Below are 15,773 nucleotides of genomic sequence, written 5' to 3' on the forward strand. Positions count from 1 at the left end.
GTTCATATTTATATTTCTCTATGTGAGTAAGGAGAGTCATTCAACTTCTTTTAATCTCAGTTTCCTCATCTGTAAAATGGAATAATAACTACCTCATTAGATTGTTATGAGTAAAATCAACCTTGAAATGTGAATTTTGTTTTTACAAGGAACATATCATGAAAGGGATACTGTTTGTTAACTAGATAATCAACAACAAGCAATTTGTCAGATGAGGGAAACTCATTAATCTGAAAGCTTTAGATTCTACTTTGTGTGCCTGGCAAATCCTGAGGAAAGTGGCAGCAGTATAGTCCTGAGGTTTGTCTCTAGCAAACAGCTGAAAATAAGGTTCACATTCAAAACAAATTATTGGTGCAGGTGGAATTGATCCCAGTAGGTCAGCTCCCTGCTTCTGTCCTTAGCATATCATGATTTTCACTTCAGTCTGTCTTCTTTTTTTCTCCCTATTGCTTCATTGTTTCTTCTTGTACCACTGTAACCAAATCCTTAAATTTGAGTTGCTGATACACAGTGAGTGCATTCAATTGTAAGCAAGAGACGACCGACCACATGATGTCTACTACCTTCTAAGAGGCCAATTCCAAGGAATAATTTTGTGAAGAAGGGAGATGAAAGAAAAGGAAAAATATCCAGGAAATAGCACACTGAGCTTCAGAAAGCTCAACAGGTAGAAGGTCTATGGTTAAATAGAGAATAATTTGGGAGATGCCATAATACCCAGCAATAGCTCACATTTATATATATATATATATATTTTATTTTTTTTTTAATTTTTTTTTCCCCACAAAGTGCTTTCCTCGCAACATCCCTGTGAGGTAGGGAGTATAAGTAATGTTATTCTTATTTTATAGATGAGAAAACTGGGACTTAAGATAAGGAAATCTAATTGACTTACTCAGGCCCACACCAGAGCCAGTCTTCCCTAGGAGAGCTAGGACCTATTCTCATGACACATCTACTACCCAATACTGCCCCGCTATAGGCTCTGAGTACCAATGAAATTTGGGGAACCCTGTCTTCTTTTTTTAAAATAATTTTTATTTTTTAGAAAAGTTATCATGGTTACATGATTCATGTTCTTACTTTCCCCTTCGCCCTTCTTCTCCCCTCCCTTTTTTGACCTCTCCACTCCTCTGCAATTCCCCTTGAATTTGGCTGTTATATTCCTGGGGGTTGTCTTTTCAGGGTCTAGTGTAGAGGGTGATCTATGGATCCTTTCAATGTCTATATTGCCTTCTTGTTGTAGAACTTCAGGGCAATTTTGCTGAATAATTTCCTTTAGTATGGAGTCCAAATTTCTATTAATTTCTGCTTTTTCAGGAAGTCCAATGATTCTCACATTGTCTCTTCTAGACCTGTTTTCTTGATCTGTCAATTTCTCATTGAGATATTTCATGTTTCCTTCTATTTTATCAGTCTTTTGACTTTGCTTTATTTGTTCTTGTTGTCTTGAGAGATCATTGGCTTCTACTTGCCCAATTCTTGTCTTTAGAGACTGGTTTTCTGCTATATTCTTTTGATTTTTCCTTTTTGATTTGGTCTATCCTGTTTTCTAGCTGTTTGATTTTGGTCTCCAATTTGCTTATTAATTCTTTTGGGGTCATCTTTTTCTAATTGCCCAATTCTAGCCTTTAGAGACTCGTTTTCGGCTATAATCTTTTGGTTTTCCCTTTCAATCTGGTCTGTTTGGTTCTTACAAGGCTTCCAGCTGGTCATTTCTGGTCTTCAATTTGCTTATCAATTCATTTGATTTCTGAACCTCACTTTCTAATTGCGAAATTCTGCCTTTTAAACTGTTATTTTCTTGCCAGTTCTCTACCATCTTTCTCATAATCTCAGATTTGAACTCTTCAATAGCTTGTGACTAGTTTTCATTTTTTTGGGAAGGTTTGGATATGATTATTTGTTTGTTCTCCTCTGCTGTTTGCTCTTTTGCCTGGATTTTTTCTGTGTAAAAGTTGTTGAGTGTTAAAGATTTCTTCTTGATCTTTCTCTTCTGGGGTTCTTGTCTCTGGCTTGTCATTGTTAGCCCTCTCAGCTTTATTCTCACGCCCAGGGTCTGTCTGCGCTCTTTGGGCTCCTGAGGTCTCAGGTCTAGTTGTTCTCAGGGTCAGGCCTCCTGGTGGTTCCCTTACTTGTTCCTCTGCCCAAAGCTCCTTTAACAGTCTCAGGGAGCTGCTTCCACAGTCGTGCACCCCTCTGTGCTGGGTCCCCACTCAAGGTCCGCACCTGCGCTTCGGATCTATGTCTGCAGTTGTGACTGAGCCTGCGCTCAGGGTCTGTTTTCAAAGTCCGAGCATTCTTTGGCCTCTTGGGGTCTTAAGTCTTGCTGTTCTCAGGAATAGGCCCTGGTGACCCCAGGTAGCTGCCAGTGACTTAATGGGTGCCCCAAACTTGTTCTAGCTCTTGTGCGCTGGCTTTGGCACTGTAGGTGGTGGTGGTGGTGGTGGTAGGGTTGCTCAGCTCGCGTTTTAGTGAGAGCTATTTCACCCCTTTATAAAAGCATGGAAATGCCCCGGTCCCACGTACCTTCAATGCTGAGCCCTGTTGTGGGGTCCCTTCGTTCGTCTGGATTTGTTTTTATGTCCCCTTGAGGAGTCCTATATGTTTCAGTTAGGAGAGGTTAAGCAGCTGCTTTTTACTTCACTGCCATCTTAACCCAGAAGCTTCCTAATCTCGGAACCGTGTCTTCTTATTTAGGGGTCAGATCAGTTCATGCAACAGAGTACTCTAAGGTTCTGACAGTGAAACCAAGGGGTTTCTGTAACTTTTAACATCAGTAAACATTGATATTTAACCCCTTCCTGCTAGCACATTTTAAAATTTTGTCATTTATTATCAAAAATACTGCTCCTTCCTGCCACCCCCTTTAAATATTCTCTTCTACCTAAAGGAGTTGGGGCTCCTGATAAAAATATATACAAACAGTAAGCAAATTCCCATTTTTGTCTACTAGTAAAGTCAACCGTTTTAAAATAATAAGTTAAAAAAATAATATTATGGGGGCAACTGGGTAACTCAGTGGATAGGTCTAGAGACAGGAGGTCCTAGGTTCAAATATGGCCTCAGATACTTCCTAGCTGTGTGACCCTGGGCAAGTCACTTAACCCCCATTGCCTAGCCCATACCACTCTTCTGCCTTAGAACCAATAATTAGTATTGTTCTAAGATGGAAGGTAAGGGTTTAAAAAAATAAATAAGATTGTAAAATTCCTGGTTAAGATCATCAAATAGCTTCTATGGGGCTTGAAAGAAAGAGTATTTTAAATAACTTCTTATGGCCTGGTAATATTCCATTATATTTATGTGCCACAATTTGTTTATCCTATTCCGCAGTTAATGGACATCTACTTTGTTTCTGATCCTTAGCTATTACATAAAGTGTAGCTATAAATATTTAGGTGTATATGAGGACTATATTCTTATATTGAAGTACAAACTGAATATTGGAGATGTTTGAGTCGCTTTATTTCCATAATTCCAAATTACTTTCCAAAATGGTTATACCATTCACAGCTCCTAAAAAAAAAAAAAAAAAGACAGTAGTGTATTATATCATTCTACAAGTCCTCCAAAATTGACTGTTGCCATTTTGTGGGGTTATTTTTGCCAATTTGCATATATAAGGTGAACTAGTGATTTCTTTAGCTTGTTCTTTGCTTTCAAGAAAAAATTGAAGTGATCCAGAACAAATCTGAGGGACTTATGAGAAAGAACGCTATCTGTATATCCAGAAAAGGAACTGTGGAAGTAGAAACACAGAAGGAAAAATAACTGCTTGATCACATGGGTTGATGGGGATATGATTGGAGATACAGACTCTAAACGACCACTCTAGTGCAACTAACAATAATATAGAAATAGGTCTTGATCAATGATACATGTAAAACCCAGTGGAATTACTTGTCAGGTACAAGGAGGGGAGGGAAAGAACATGAATCATGTAACCATGGGAAAATATTGTAAAAAAAATAAAAACACAAACAAAAAGAAAAGATTGTAGGAAACAGAATATTCTTAAGAAAGCTCAAGCAGATTAGTTACTTATTTACAAATGGAAGACAGTTTAAAGTATTGATAATATTTCAGTACCAAATCTTGACTCTTCTTTTTTGTGCTGTTGTTATTTCATTGGCTTATAAAGTAGAACATTTTGAAATATATATTAGAAAGTTCTATATGTCGAACATGAAAGAGATTTAATACTTTGGCAGTCTTTTGAAGTAAGGAGACAACTGTATGAACAAAGGCAGGCATTCCTACTCCTTCTGTAATCAGCTACACAGGTTTGAGACCCTGGAGGGAAAAGGATGAAAATGACAATCTCTGTTAGTAAGTCTTCCAGGGGCAGTTAGCAGAAAGTAGGCACAACATGTACATAAATAATCAACCAGGTAGAATGTGATAGGGACATAAGAAAGGCAGAGAAAAGGTGCTCTTGAAAAATTTGAAGTGAGAAAATTATCACATTTTAATTGGGGATGGGGATGGGGATAGGGCAAATCCTTGTGGAAGAAGGCCATAACATTCTGGACCTTGAAGGAGAAGGATTTCAATAAATAATGATGGGGAAGGTACACATTCCAGGCTTGGGAGATGATCTGTGCCAATGCACAGAAATAGTAGGATGACATCAGGGAATACTTAACCGTTTAATTTGGCTTGAAAAGATATAGGGAGTAATGTGAAATTAGTCTGTAAAGGTTACACTTAACTATTGTGATTATCATTCTGTTAGTAGAGTGATCTTAATATGTATATTCTTTTATTGAGGAAACTTGGTGTGGTGGAAACACCACTGAGTTTAGAGTCAGAGATCTTGGTTTGAGTTCCCGTACTACTACATGCTGGTATGACATTAAGCCAAATCACTTCACCTTTCTGGGCTTTAATTTCTTTATAAAATGAAGAAGTTAGACTAGATAAAACCTCTTCTTTCTCCTCAGGTTCTAAATCCTTGATCCTATTATCTCTTCTCCCCTACCCCACTTTTGAGAGTGGCTTATACTTTTGTCTGGTTATTTTTATATTCCTAGTACAGAATAATATGTCTTCTGGTTTTGGTTAGAATTTTCTGAGTGACCTATCAGGATTCCTTCTATCACTATGATATGGTTCTGTTACATAGGCATCAAGTCATAGGTTTGTTCCCTTTTCTCACTGGAGAAGAACAATCTAAAATGCTTTTTTACTTGTATAAATAACTAGATAGTGGTAGGTAGATATGTGACAGAGTGGGTGGACTTGGAGTCAGGACAAGCTGAGTTCAAATCCTGTATTAAATATTTACTAAATGATCCTTGGCAAGTTGCTTAACCTCTGTCAGCCTCATTTTCCTTATCTGTAAAATAAGGTTGTTGTGAGGATTAAATGAAATTACCTTTGTAAAGTTTAAGGCAAACATTAAGGCACTATGTAAATGCTATTATCATTATTATCATTAATGTTTTGAAAGTAGTTGAAATCGATTAGACTGAAAAAAGAGGTAAGCAATTTTTCTTGTCCCTCAAGTATAATTGCCTTCCTATTGAGGAATAACTACAGTTGTGCTATGAAATAGTAATTTCCCAATGCTTTTTTTTTAATATTTAGAAACACATTTTGTGTTCTCTCCTCCCCTTTCTCTTTCTATGGAACAATTGTGCAACCATTTTTCTTGCTGGCAAAGTAATAGCAGGATTTCTGTATTTAGTTTTTAGAAGAATAACTCCTCTATGTAGTTGGTATTCTCCTAACTTTGTGCTTCTATTAATTTTCTTCTTTCGACTTGCTGACTAATGTCAGAAGTACTTGCCCTCTCAACTCTGATCTCTCCTTTCCTTTCTTTAGAACTGAGCATGCAGAATCCAGAGGGTGGATCAGATTCAGCGACCTCCGTGGCACTACGTACATCAGCATCTACTCAGGCCCCAGTTGTCCAGCCTGTGGCAGCCTCCCAGCAGGTAACATAATCACTTCTGTGTTCAACTTCAAAAGTGAAACCACAGTTCATTTTGATTCATTTGTTTCTATTCTTTAAGTACTTAAAAACTTTTTTTTAGTACTTAAAAATTTTGAACAGAAGATGGAAAAATTTCTAAATTTTTCTCAATTGATTATGCTTGGTCTATATATACACAGGCCATTCTTTCCCATTTCTCATCCCCCCTAATCTTATTTGTACAAAGAGTGCTTTCAGCAAGAGAATGCAAACTAAAGTTGACATGAAGAGAATCGCTATGAAAAGAATGAATAAAACTTGTCTTTAAATTTAAAATTTTTTTGAAAAAAGTTTCCGAGTAAATATATTTTGTCATTCAGTCAGTCAACAATTATTAAGTATCTACTATGTGCCAGGTATTATGTTAAACCTGGGAACACATTGATAGGCAAAAGACAGTTCCTGACTTCAATGAGTTCATAATCTGATGGGAGAGATAACATGCAAATAACTATATCCAAACAAGCTCTATATATAGGATAAATAGGGGACAGTTAACAGAAGGAAGATGATATTTCAGCAGGGACTTGAGGCCAAGGAAGCCAGGTGGCAAAGATGAAGGAGAACCTTTTCCAGGCATGAGAGACAGCCAATGAAAATTTTATATAATTATTTTTCACTACAAACATACATATTTTTCCTTCCAAAGAGATCTTATTTTAAGGAATCAGCTTATACTATTTAGACCAATGCATTGATTTAAATCATTGAAATAACTATAACCTTGTTTTCATTATGTTATATTACCTTGCTCTGTATTATTTGATTACTAGGATAAAAAGTAAAATTACTAAATGAACCAGAACCTAGTGAGAAGCGAGTGTCATTGTTATCTCTGATCATTGGTCACTTTGGAGAACAGTTTCAGTAGAATGATGAGTGGAAATCAGATCAAAGGGGTTAAAAAAGAAGGGAGAGAGAAGAGAAAGTGGAAAGTATCTAGTGCCCCTTGGGCAGTCCGAAGCAAAGTTTAAGCTGTGATTTGTCCATGTAGAACTGGAAGGTGGACACAGGAAGTGACGCAAAGAACTATCTTTTAAATATAATGGTAACTTCCTGTGGGAAGGATTCTGCTCTTTGAACTTGGCCTTTGAGGAGCTCAGGTTTGAGACCTCAGACTGCTTCCTTTTTGGATTGTCACATGGGTGAGTGAAAGGCTGACTCCCTTTCCTTAGCTTTCTGAAGGCACTAGCCTCCAAAGAGGCCGTGTGTGTGTCTGTGTGTGTGTGTGTGTGTGTACATGAAAAAGTGAGTTTAGTTAGTTTTAGTTATGTCTAACTCTTTATTACCCCCTTTCGGAGTTTTTTAGGGCAAAGATACTGGAGTGGTTTGCTATTTCTTTCTGTAGCTCATTTTACAGATGAGGGAACAGGTTTAGGTGGCTTTCCTAAGGTGACAAAACTAGCAAGTGTCTGAGGCCAGATTTGAACTCAGGAAGATGAGTTTTCTGACTCTAGGCTTGGTGCTGTATCCACTGTGCCACCTAGTTGTGGCACCAAAGGGAAGAATCAAACATACAACAACCAAAAGGAAAAATCAGAGATATTCTTCCAGTGACATTGCAGGGTCAATTACTTAAGTTTGTTGTCTTGTACATGAAAGAGGGAGATAACACCTAAAAATATCCCTTCATCCCAAGATCAAGATGAAAATAAGACATGCCATATTTAGAATGACATTTCTACTTTTAATTTCTTTTAAGTATAAGAGGCATTAACTTATTTTAAGTATGGACAGATATCTCTCTAAGACTGTAAGTTGCAGAAAAGATAAAGATTTGCATTGGTTGAGGAAGTCTGTTTACCATGGAGTTCCATATAGCAAAGGACTCAAAAATCCTGTCCCTATTCTTAACTATGAGGTGACAAATATTTGAAGACCTGTCATACGGAAGAAAGATTAGATTTTTCTCCTCCTAGAATAGAACTAGGAACAAATAATAGAATTTAAGACAAAGAGGCAAATTTAGATTTAGTGAAAGGATAAACATCCAAGCAAATAGAACTGTTTAATAGCTTCCTCTGTATGTAGTAGCACCCTCTTCTCTAGAGGTTTTCAAGTCTCATAGTCATTTGAATATACTATAGAGGGAATTTTTACTCAAGTGTGATATTGTACTGGGTGACCCAGTTTGAGATCCTTCCAACACTGAGATTCTGTGATTTAGTAGAAAGACTTATAGACTCTAAGAAGACCTGGGGCAGCTGGTGGCACAGTGAATAAGAGCACTGGGCCTAGAATCAGGAAGATTTGAGTTCAAATTTGAGTTCAAGGTTCAGACATTTGTTGGCTATATGATCTTGGACAAGTCTCATGTATATGTTCATCTAAATTTCCTCAGCTGTAAAATGGGGATAATAATAACACTTAGCTTACAGTATTGTTTGTTGTAAGGATCAAATGGGATAATAATTATTTTTTTAATCACAGCAATGATTTCAGAAAAAGCTGGAAAGAGCTGCATGAACTGATATAGAGCAAAATAAGCAGAACCAGGAGAACATTGTACACAGTAACAGCAATATTATACAATGTGTCGAATGTAAAAACTTGGCTGCTTTGAGCAGTGCAGTGATCTGGGACAATTCTAAAAGGCATGATATGGGGAATGCTATACACCTCCAGAGAAAGAACTATTGAGTTGGATGGTTGGAGATCAAAGCATACCATCTTTCACATCATTGTAGTTACAGTTTTATTTTGGGTTTCTGGTTTTATATGAAATGTGCTTTTACAACAATGACCAATATGGAAGTGTGTTTTGCATGATAATACATGTATGGTCCAGATTAAATCACATAGCACAGTGCCTGGACATACAGTAAATTCTGTATAAATGCTTATTTTCTTACTTTTCTTCTTAGAATGAGCTCTGGCATCATACAAACTGATTTTGTGCAAGTTATTTCAGCCTCTTGAACATTTCTTCCTCAAACTGAGAAGATTAGACAAATTGATCTCTGAGCTCTTTTCCAGCCACATAGTTCTGTGTCTCTGATAGTGGCATATAAATCAGAGGTGTCAAACTCGGGGCCCAGAGCTCCCCAAATTTCCCAAGTGTGGCCCAAGCCAGATTAAAACACGATTGAGAAATTTCTAATGAAATAAATAAAAATTAAAATGCAACATAAATGATATTAATTTGGATTTTTCTAAGTCAGCAGGGATCTGTTTCTATTTTAGTTTGATATCCTTGCTTTAGATTATAGTAATGTCAGCCATGATGTTCAACTGCCCAATGGATATCCTAGAATTTCTTTCTTTCTTTCTTTCTTTTTTTTTAATTATTTTTTTTAAACCCTTGTACTTCGGTGTATTGTCTCATAGGTGGAAGATTGGTAAGGGTGGGCAATGGGGGTCAAGTGACTTGCCCAGGGTCACACAGCTGGGAAGTGGCTGAGGCCGGGTTTGAACCTAGGACCTCCTGTCTCTAGGCCTGACTCTCACTCCACTGAGCTACCCAGCTGCCCCTCTGTTTTTTTTTTTTTTTTTTTTTTTTTTTGAGAAAAATCAGAAAATTCTTTTATTAGTAATACTAGGAAATTGACAACAAATTCCAAACCTAGATCATCCCAGGTTTACCCAGCAGACCAAGAGAAGTTGAGCTGGTTCTTTTTCTCCCTTTTTACATTTTTATTAATGATGGAAGGCCTTCACCTCTACAGGAGGAATTAATAACAGAAAACACCTGAAAGATCTGTTCACTCTTACTGTTTTGCACAACAATCTTCCCCACCACTGTTTATAGGAATATCAAAATCCAGGAATTTATTTATGTGATTGTAATGCCACTTGCTAAGCTTATATCATAACCTCAAATCTAAAGTGTTTCAGGAAAATAGTCATAGAATGAAGCTGAAAGCTGGTTCCTAAAGCAAACACACATGTAGCATTTTGTCAGATATTGTTAACAAAGTATAGTTGCTATAATGAAGATGAGAGAAACCATAAAAAGGCTAAAAAGTGCAAACTATAGTTAATTTCAACAGTAGCCCAATAGTTTTAATAGAGAGGTTAGACAAAATTTCTTGAAGACATCTTAAACTCCACATGTCCAAAACTAAACTTGTTATTCCTCCCCACCCCCACCCCCAATTCTCCCCTCTTCTTAAGTTCCTTATGATTGTCAAGGGTTCTACCATCTTCCTAGGCTTGCAACTTCTAGGTGTCATTATCCAAACAGTTTCCAAATGCCGTCCTTTCTACCTTTGTGTAACATTTCTTGTATGGCCACCACCCCGATTAGATCCTTATCCCCTCAATACAGTAGCCTTCTCAAGATTCTCCTCATTCTGTTTAAATTCCACTCAGCTGTCACATTGTTTTTTTAAATCTCAGGTAAGAATATGTCAGTCCCCTTTTCAGTAAATTCTAGTGCCTCCTTGTTACCTCTAGGTTCAAATATAAAATCCACTTTGTTTTTCAAAGCCCTTGAAAACTTCTTACATTTTTTGTTGCTGTCCAGTCAGTCTTATTCAACTCTGCATGACCCCATTTGAGGTTTTCTTGGCCAAGATACTGTGGAAGATTTGCTATTTCCTTCTCCAACTTGTTTAACAGATGAGGAAGCTGAGGCAGACAGGGTTAAGTGATTTGCCCAGAATCACACAGTTAGTAAATATCTGAGGCCAGCTTTGTACTCAGGTTAAAATTATGTGGCATGATGGATAGAAGATGAGAGTTAGGAAGATCTGAATGAAAATCCTTTTTCAGACATTTTGCCTCAGTTTTCTAATGTGTAAAATGAGAATGCTAATAACTCACAAAATTATTGGGAGGGTCAAATGTAAAACTAAATAATTATCTAGGCCATTCCTTTCATTTTAAAAATGAAGAAACAGAAGCAGGGCCTTAGAGGTCAAATGACTTGGTTAAAGTCACATAGCCAAGCCTGCCAGACTGCTCCTTTTCTGGTAGTAGCCATCTCTTCATTCTACTTCTTCTGTCATTGCCATTAAGAGATTATTGATGTGAGGTCATTGCTTCTGATGTACAACCTTGGCAATTGTTATCTATCCTTCAGCCCTAAAGGACACTACCTTTCAATCTCCTTATATTCTCCTTTCTACCTTTGCTTCTGGATGGATAAAAAAGAATGTTAGATGCTTATAGCATCCTGTGTACTCTTATATAATTGCAACAGGGAAAAGGTAATTACTTTGAAATGATTGTAACTTTGTCCCTTCAGAGAGAAACCAGTAGGATAATGAGAAGTTTCATTGCTAAAAGCAGTTATTCCTCATTTTGTTCACTGGTGATAGGCCCGGTTATTTGTTCCTTTTCTAGATATACGAGTTCTCTTTTTGACCTTATGTTCTACTGAGTTTGATATGTGTCGATCTAATGTATATCAGAGGGCATATTTCTCATCTTCTACCCTTCTATACACATTAGAAATAACCTTTGACAACTTGCTTCCCTCGTATTTGGCAAAACATTTGTTTGAAGCCATTTGTTGTTTGAAGAAAACAGATCTATCATAGCATTATGCTTTTTTACCATTGGTATTATCAAATTAGGTAGTTGTAGAATGATTAGGAATTAATTATTATGAGAAAATTATGTTGTACAATACAAGTATTGTATTTAATATTCATTCCAGGTACAACCTGTTCAGCATGTTTATCCAACCCAGGTCCAGTATGTGGAAGGAGGAGATACGGTTTACACTAATGGAGCCATGTAAGTGAATCTTCTCAGGAACATGTGTTGTCCATCCTTTTACATGCTATTTCTTAGTATTATTTATGATCGTGGTGATATTGAATAACATGACAATGACAGAACAACAAAACTAAAGCCCCCCCCCTTGGAGAAGACCCTCCTTATAGCTTTCATGGAGATGTGGTGTGGCTTTTGTAGCAACGGCTAGACCATTATATCTCATAACAGTGTGTGTCAAGTGTCAGCAGTAGTGTAGTGGCATTGTAAAAAGTATGATTTTATAAGATCATAATAAGACTTTATACCTGAAAGCCACAAATAACTTCCTATCTATCTTAGCTGCATGATCGCCAAAATCACTTAAAAAAATTGTTGATAGCTTTTGGTTTTGTATCAACTTCCTTTCTCAACATATCTCTTTCCTCTTCTCCCCAGACAAGACATCCCTTTTATCAGGGAAAAGGAGAGGGGGAACATTATAGCAAAGCTAACCAGTGTATCTGCCAAGTCTAACAGTATGTTCAGTCTTCCATATCCAAAGTTCACCCCCACTGGAAAGAAGAGGGAGAGAGGTACCTTCTAGTACCTCTTGGTACCAGGGCCTGCCTTGGTCATCATAATTATACAATGTTCAGTTGTGCTTGTTGGTGTTCTTTCCATTGAATTGTGGTAGTCGATGTATATGTTTGATATTTTGTATCATATGAGCCTTCCTATGCTTTGGAATCTTCTTATGAATTATTTTTTTATATTCATGTGTCTCAGTGTGATAGCTGTGTCTTAATAGATGGACATAAATAAAATTTTGCTGAACTTGTTTTACCATTTGATGTAATTTTATGTTTAATCAGTTCTAATTCCCTTAACAGACGAACAGCCTATTCCTACAACACAGAAGCTCAGATTTATGCCCCTAGCAGTGCTGCGTCCTACTTTGAGTCCCCAGGAGGTGGTGCTCAGGTGACTACTGTGGCATCTTCTCCATCAGCAATTCCTTCTCACAGTATGGTGGGCATCACCATGGACGTTGGGGGGAGTCAGATCATCTCCAGCTCAGGAGCCTATCTCATTCATGGGGGGATGGATAACACTAGACATTCTCTGTCCCATACTTCACGTTCATCTCCAGCAACGGTATGTACTGTAGCTCCCTGGGACCAGCTATTCATCCTGAGTCATTAGAAATAGTTAGATTCTGGATTAGACTACTCGATAAAAGCGATAGCATTCTGAGTTGTTTAAAACTGGGCAAAATTAGGAAACATATTATTATGGGCAGACTTTATTCCCTGAAGAAATAAGCCTACTTCTTTTGTTCATGCTCCTGTGAAAAAGTTATTACTTGTTTTACAGTTCTAAAATCCCAAATGTTTTTAAGTTCTTAACTTTCTTTCCCCTTTTTCTCTTTTGTGTATTTTTGTAAAGTCCTGTTCAAAACAAAATTTCCCTAGTATGCTGACAATTGAGGGAAAAATAGATTTGTTTCTTTAGTTTCCTTATTGTTAAAACATGAGCTTACAATTGGTATTTCCTGAAGAGTAATTAACAGGGCCTATTTCAAGAATGTAGCTGACTCACTCTTTATGAGCTCCTCTGTTAACCCATTGCAAACAAATATGACACCTTGAAGTTGGCAAATCAAACATTCTTCTAGTGAATCTTTAAGATATTTTAATTTTAAAAGTGAAGATGGCTTATGATCTCAGTCTAATATGAAATTATGCATTTTGGAATTCATAAGATATTTTATTTCAATTTAAAAAACAATTGTTTTTGGATAGCTGCGATATTTCTATTGGGCATAGTACAACCATATAAGAGAACTTAATAGTTATAGGTGTTTATTGTGTTTATAAAGATATTGTGTTTATAAAGATAGATGTTAGGCATGCTTTGAGATCACCTTAGTAATGGTGAACCAATACTTTGAAAATTAATGAGCCTATGGGGACAGCTGGATGACTCAGTGGATTGAGAGTCAGGCCCAGAGATGGGGAGGTCCTGGGTTCAAATGTGGCCTTACACTTCCTAGCTGTGTGACCCTGGGCAAACCACCTAACCCCCACTGCCTAGCCCTTACCGCTCTTCTGCCTTAGAACCAATACCCAATATTAATTCTAAGATGGAAGGTAAGGGTTTTAAAAAAAAAGAAAATTAATGAGCCCAATTCTGAAATTTGCAAATTTTTTGTTGACAGTCACTTGGAAAGTTTTATTCTCTAAAGGCTCCATTAGTGAAAAAAAAATCATGGAGCAAACTGCTTGGTTAAATGTGTATGCTGGCATTTCTAGCATTTACTAGTAAAAATATTTTATCCAATAGGTATTAAATTTGGAATATTTTAATGTAATTATAGGTTAGAAAGTTTAGGGGGCAGTTAGGTGGTTCAGTAGATAGAGAGCCAAGCCTGGAGGTGGGAGGTCCTGGATTCAGATCTGGCCTCAACCACTTCCTAGCAAACTTCCTAGTTTGACCCTGAGCAAGTCACTTAACCCCCATTGCCTAGCCTTTACTGCTCCTCTGCCTTAGAACTAATATAGAGTACTGATTCTGAGATGGAAGGTAAGAGTTTAAAAGAAGAAAAAAATAGTTTATTCTTCATTTGTGCACCCTATTTCTGAAAACAAGTGCTATATTATCTAAGAAAAATTACTTGATTCTTAGCACTTACTGATATTTTTCTCTAAAAGGAGATATTAATGGGGGGCATCTGGGTAGCTTAGTGGATTTAGAGCCAGGTCTACAGATGGGAGGTTCTAGGTTCAAATCTGACCTCAGACATTTCCTAGCTGTGTGGCCCTGGGCAAGTCGCTTAACCCCCATTGCCTAGCCCTTACCACTCTTCTGCCTTGGAACCAATACATAATGTTGATTCTAAGATGGAAGGTAAAGGTTTAAAAAAAAATTTAAGAAAAGAGAGATTAACACCTTACTGCCTCCCACAGATTCTCTTCTAATTACTTTTTTTATTTTCTTAAACCCTTACCTCCTATCTTAGAATCAGTACTGTGTATTGTTTCCCAGGCAAAAGAGCAGTAAGGACTAGGCAATGGGGATTAAATGACTTGCCCAGGATCATACAGCTAGAAAGTATCTGAGGTCAGATTTGAACCCATCTCTCGACCTGACTCTGTATCACTGACTCATGTAGCTGTCTCCTATCCTCATCACTTTTCATTCATTCTATACTAAAGGTCACATTTGGGTAGCATGTACACCAAAGAACTGTCCTCTATCTCTGTACCACTGCTGAATTCATAGTATAATTCCTGGCCAGGGTTACAGGAAGAAAAAACCATATACCCTTTCTTTTCCTTTATTTTTTGCCTAAGGAAATTCTCTGAGACTCCCAAAGATAGCATTTGCAGGTATAATTACAGCTATGTTCATCCCTGTCCTGGAACCAATTGTTTGTTAGTCCTAAGTCAGTCCCTTTCCTTGTTGGCTCTGACTAACATCAAAAATCCTCCATAGCAAAGATTGTTGGCCCTTCTCCTAAAACATATCTGGTTTTGCTTCCTTTGATTTTCTTTGTTTCTTTGGAAAAAAAATTAATTGGTGGTGACCAAGATGTTTCCTACAGTCTTAAAAAAACTTCCGTGAGTCTTGCAGGCGCATATATTTAGCACAGTACCTTAATTTTAACTTATAGTATGCATTAGAATTAGAGTATAACCTGGCACCCATGAGAAGGAATGGCATATAAAACTACTGTTTTATATATAAATAAAGTTGTAATGAAAGCCTTAAAATAGTAATAATTGATGAATCTTTTTGATATGCCAATGAGCTCTGACAACTATTCTCATGAATTTCTGGAAATCTATATGTAATATTTCTGAACTTATTTAACAAGATTTTAAAAGATTGGAGTTTCTGAAATCATTAAAGAAAGGGAATATTTCAGACGTGCCTTGAATTCCTGATTTTTACACAGGACTGTAGTCTGTGCTTATTATTAGTACCTTTTTATTAGTGTGAGCACAATAAGAGCTTAGTCCTCTCTCTAGGAATAAATGAGTTGCTCTGAATTTTTAGGAGGAATAGGATGCCAACATTTGGCATGCCATTTACAGATTGTCTCCCTCCCAGATATTTTTTGTGTGTGACTTTTATATTAACATTA

At 37.0% G+C, this 15,773-nt stretch overlaps 1 protein-coding gene across 2 annotated transcripts in view; it reads left to right on the plus strand.

Moving 5' to 3' along the window:
• The first annotated feature begins 5,840 nt into the window (after nucleotides 1-5,840).
• RFX2 (regulatory factor X2) overlaps nucleotides 5,841-15,773 on the plus strand; it is an 83,229-nt gene continuing 73,296 nt past the window's right edge. For both annotated transcript variants that reach the window (XM_044670740.1, XM_044670748.1), the window contains exons 1-3: nucleotides 5,841-5,945; nucleotides 11,586-11,665; nucleotides 12,517-12,781. In XM_044670740.1, coding sequence (XP_044526675.1) covers nucleotides 5,841-5,945; nucleotides 11,586-11,665; nucleotides 12,517-12,781 — 450 coding nt within the window. The remainder of the gene's footprint in view (nucleotides 5,946-11,585; nucleotides 11,666-12,516; nucleotides 12,782-15,773) is intronic.

The sequence above is a fragment of the Gracilinanus agilis genome, chromosome 1 (assembly GCF_016433145.1).
Source record: "Gracilinanus agilis isolate LMUSP501 chromosome 1, AgileGrace, whole genome shotgun sequence".
NCBI lineage: Eukaryota > Metazoa > Chordata > Mammalia > Didelphimorphia > Didelphidae > Gracilinanus > Gracilinanus agilis.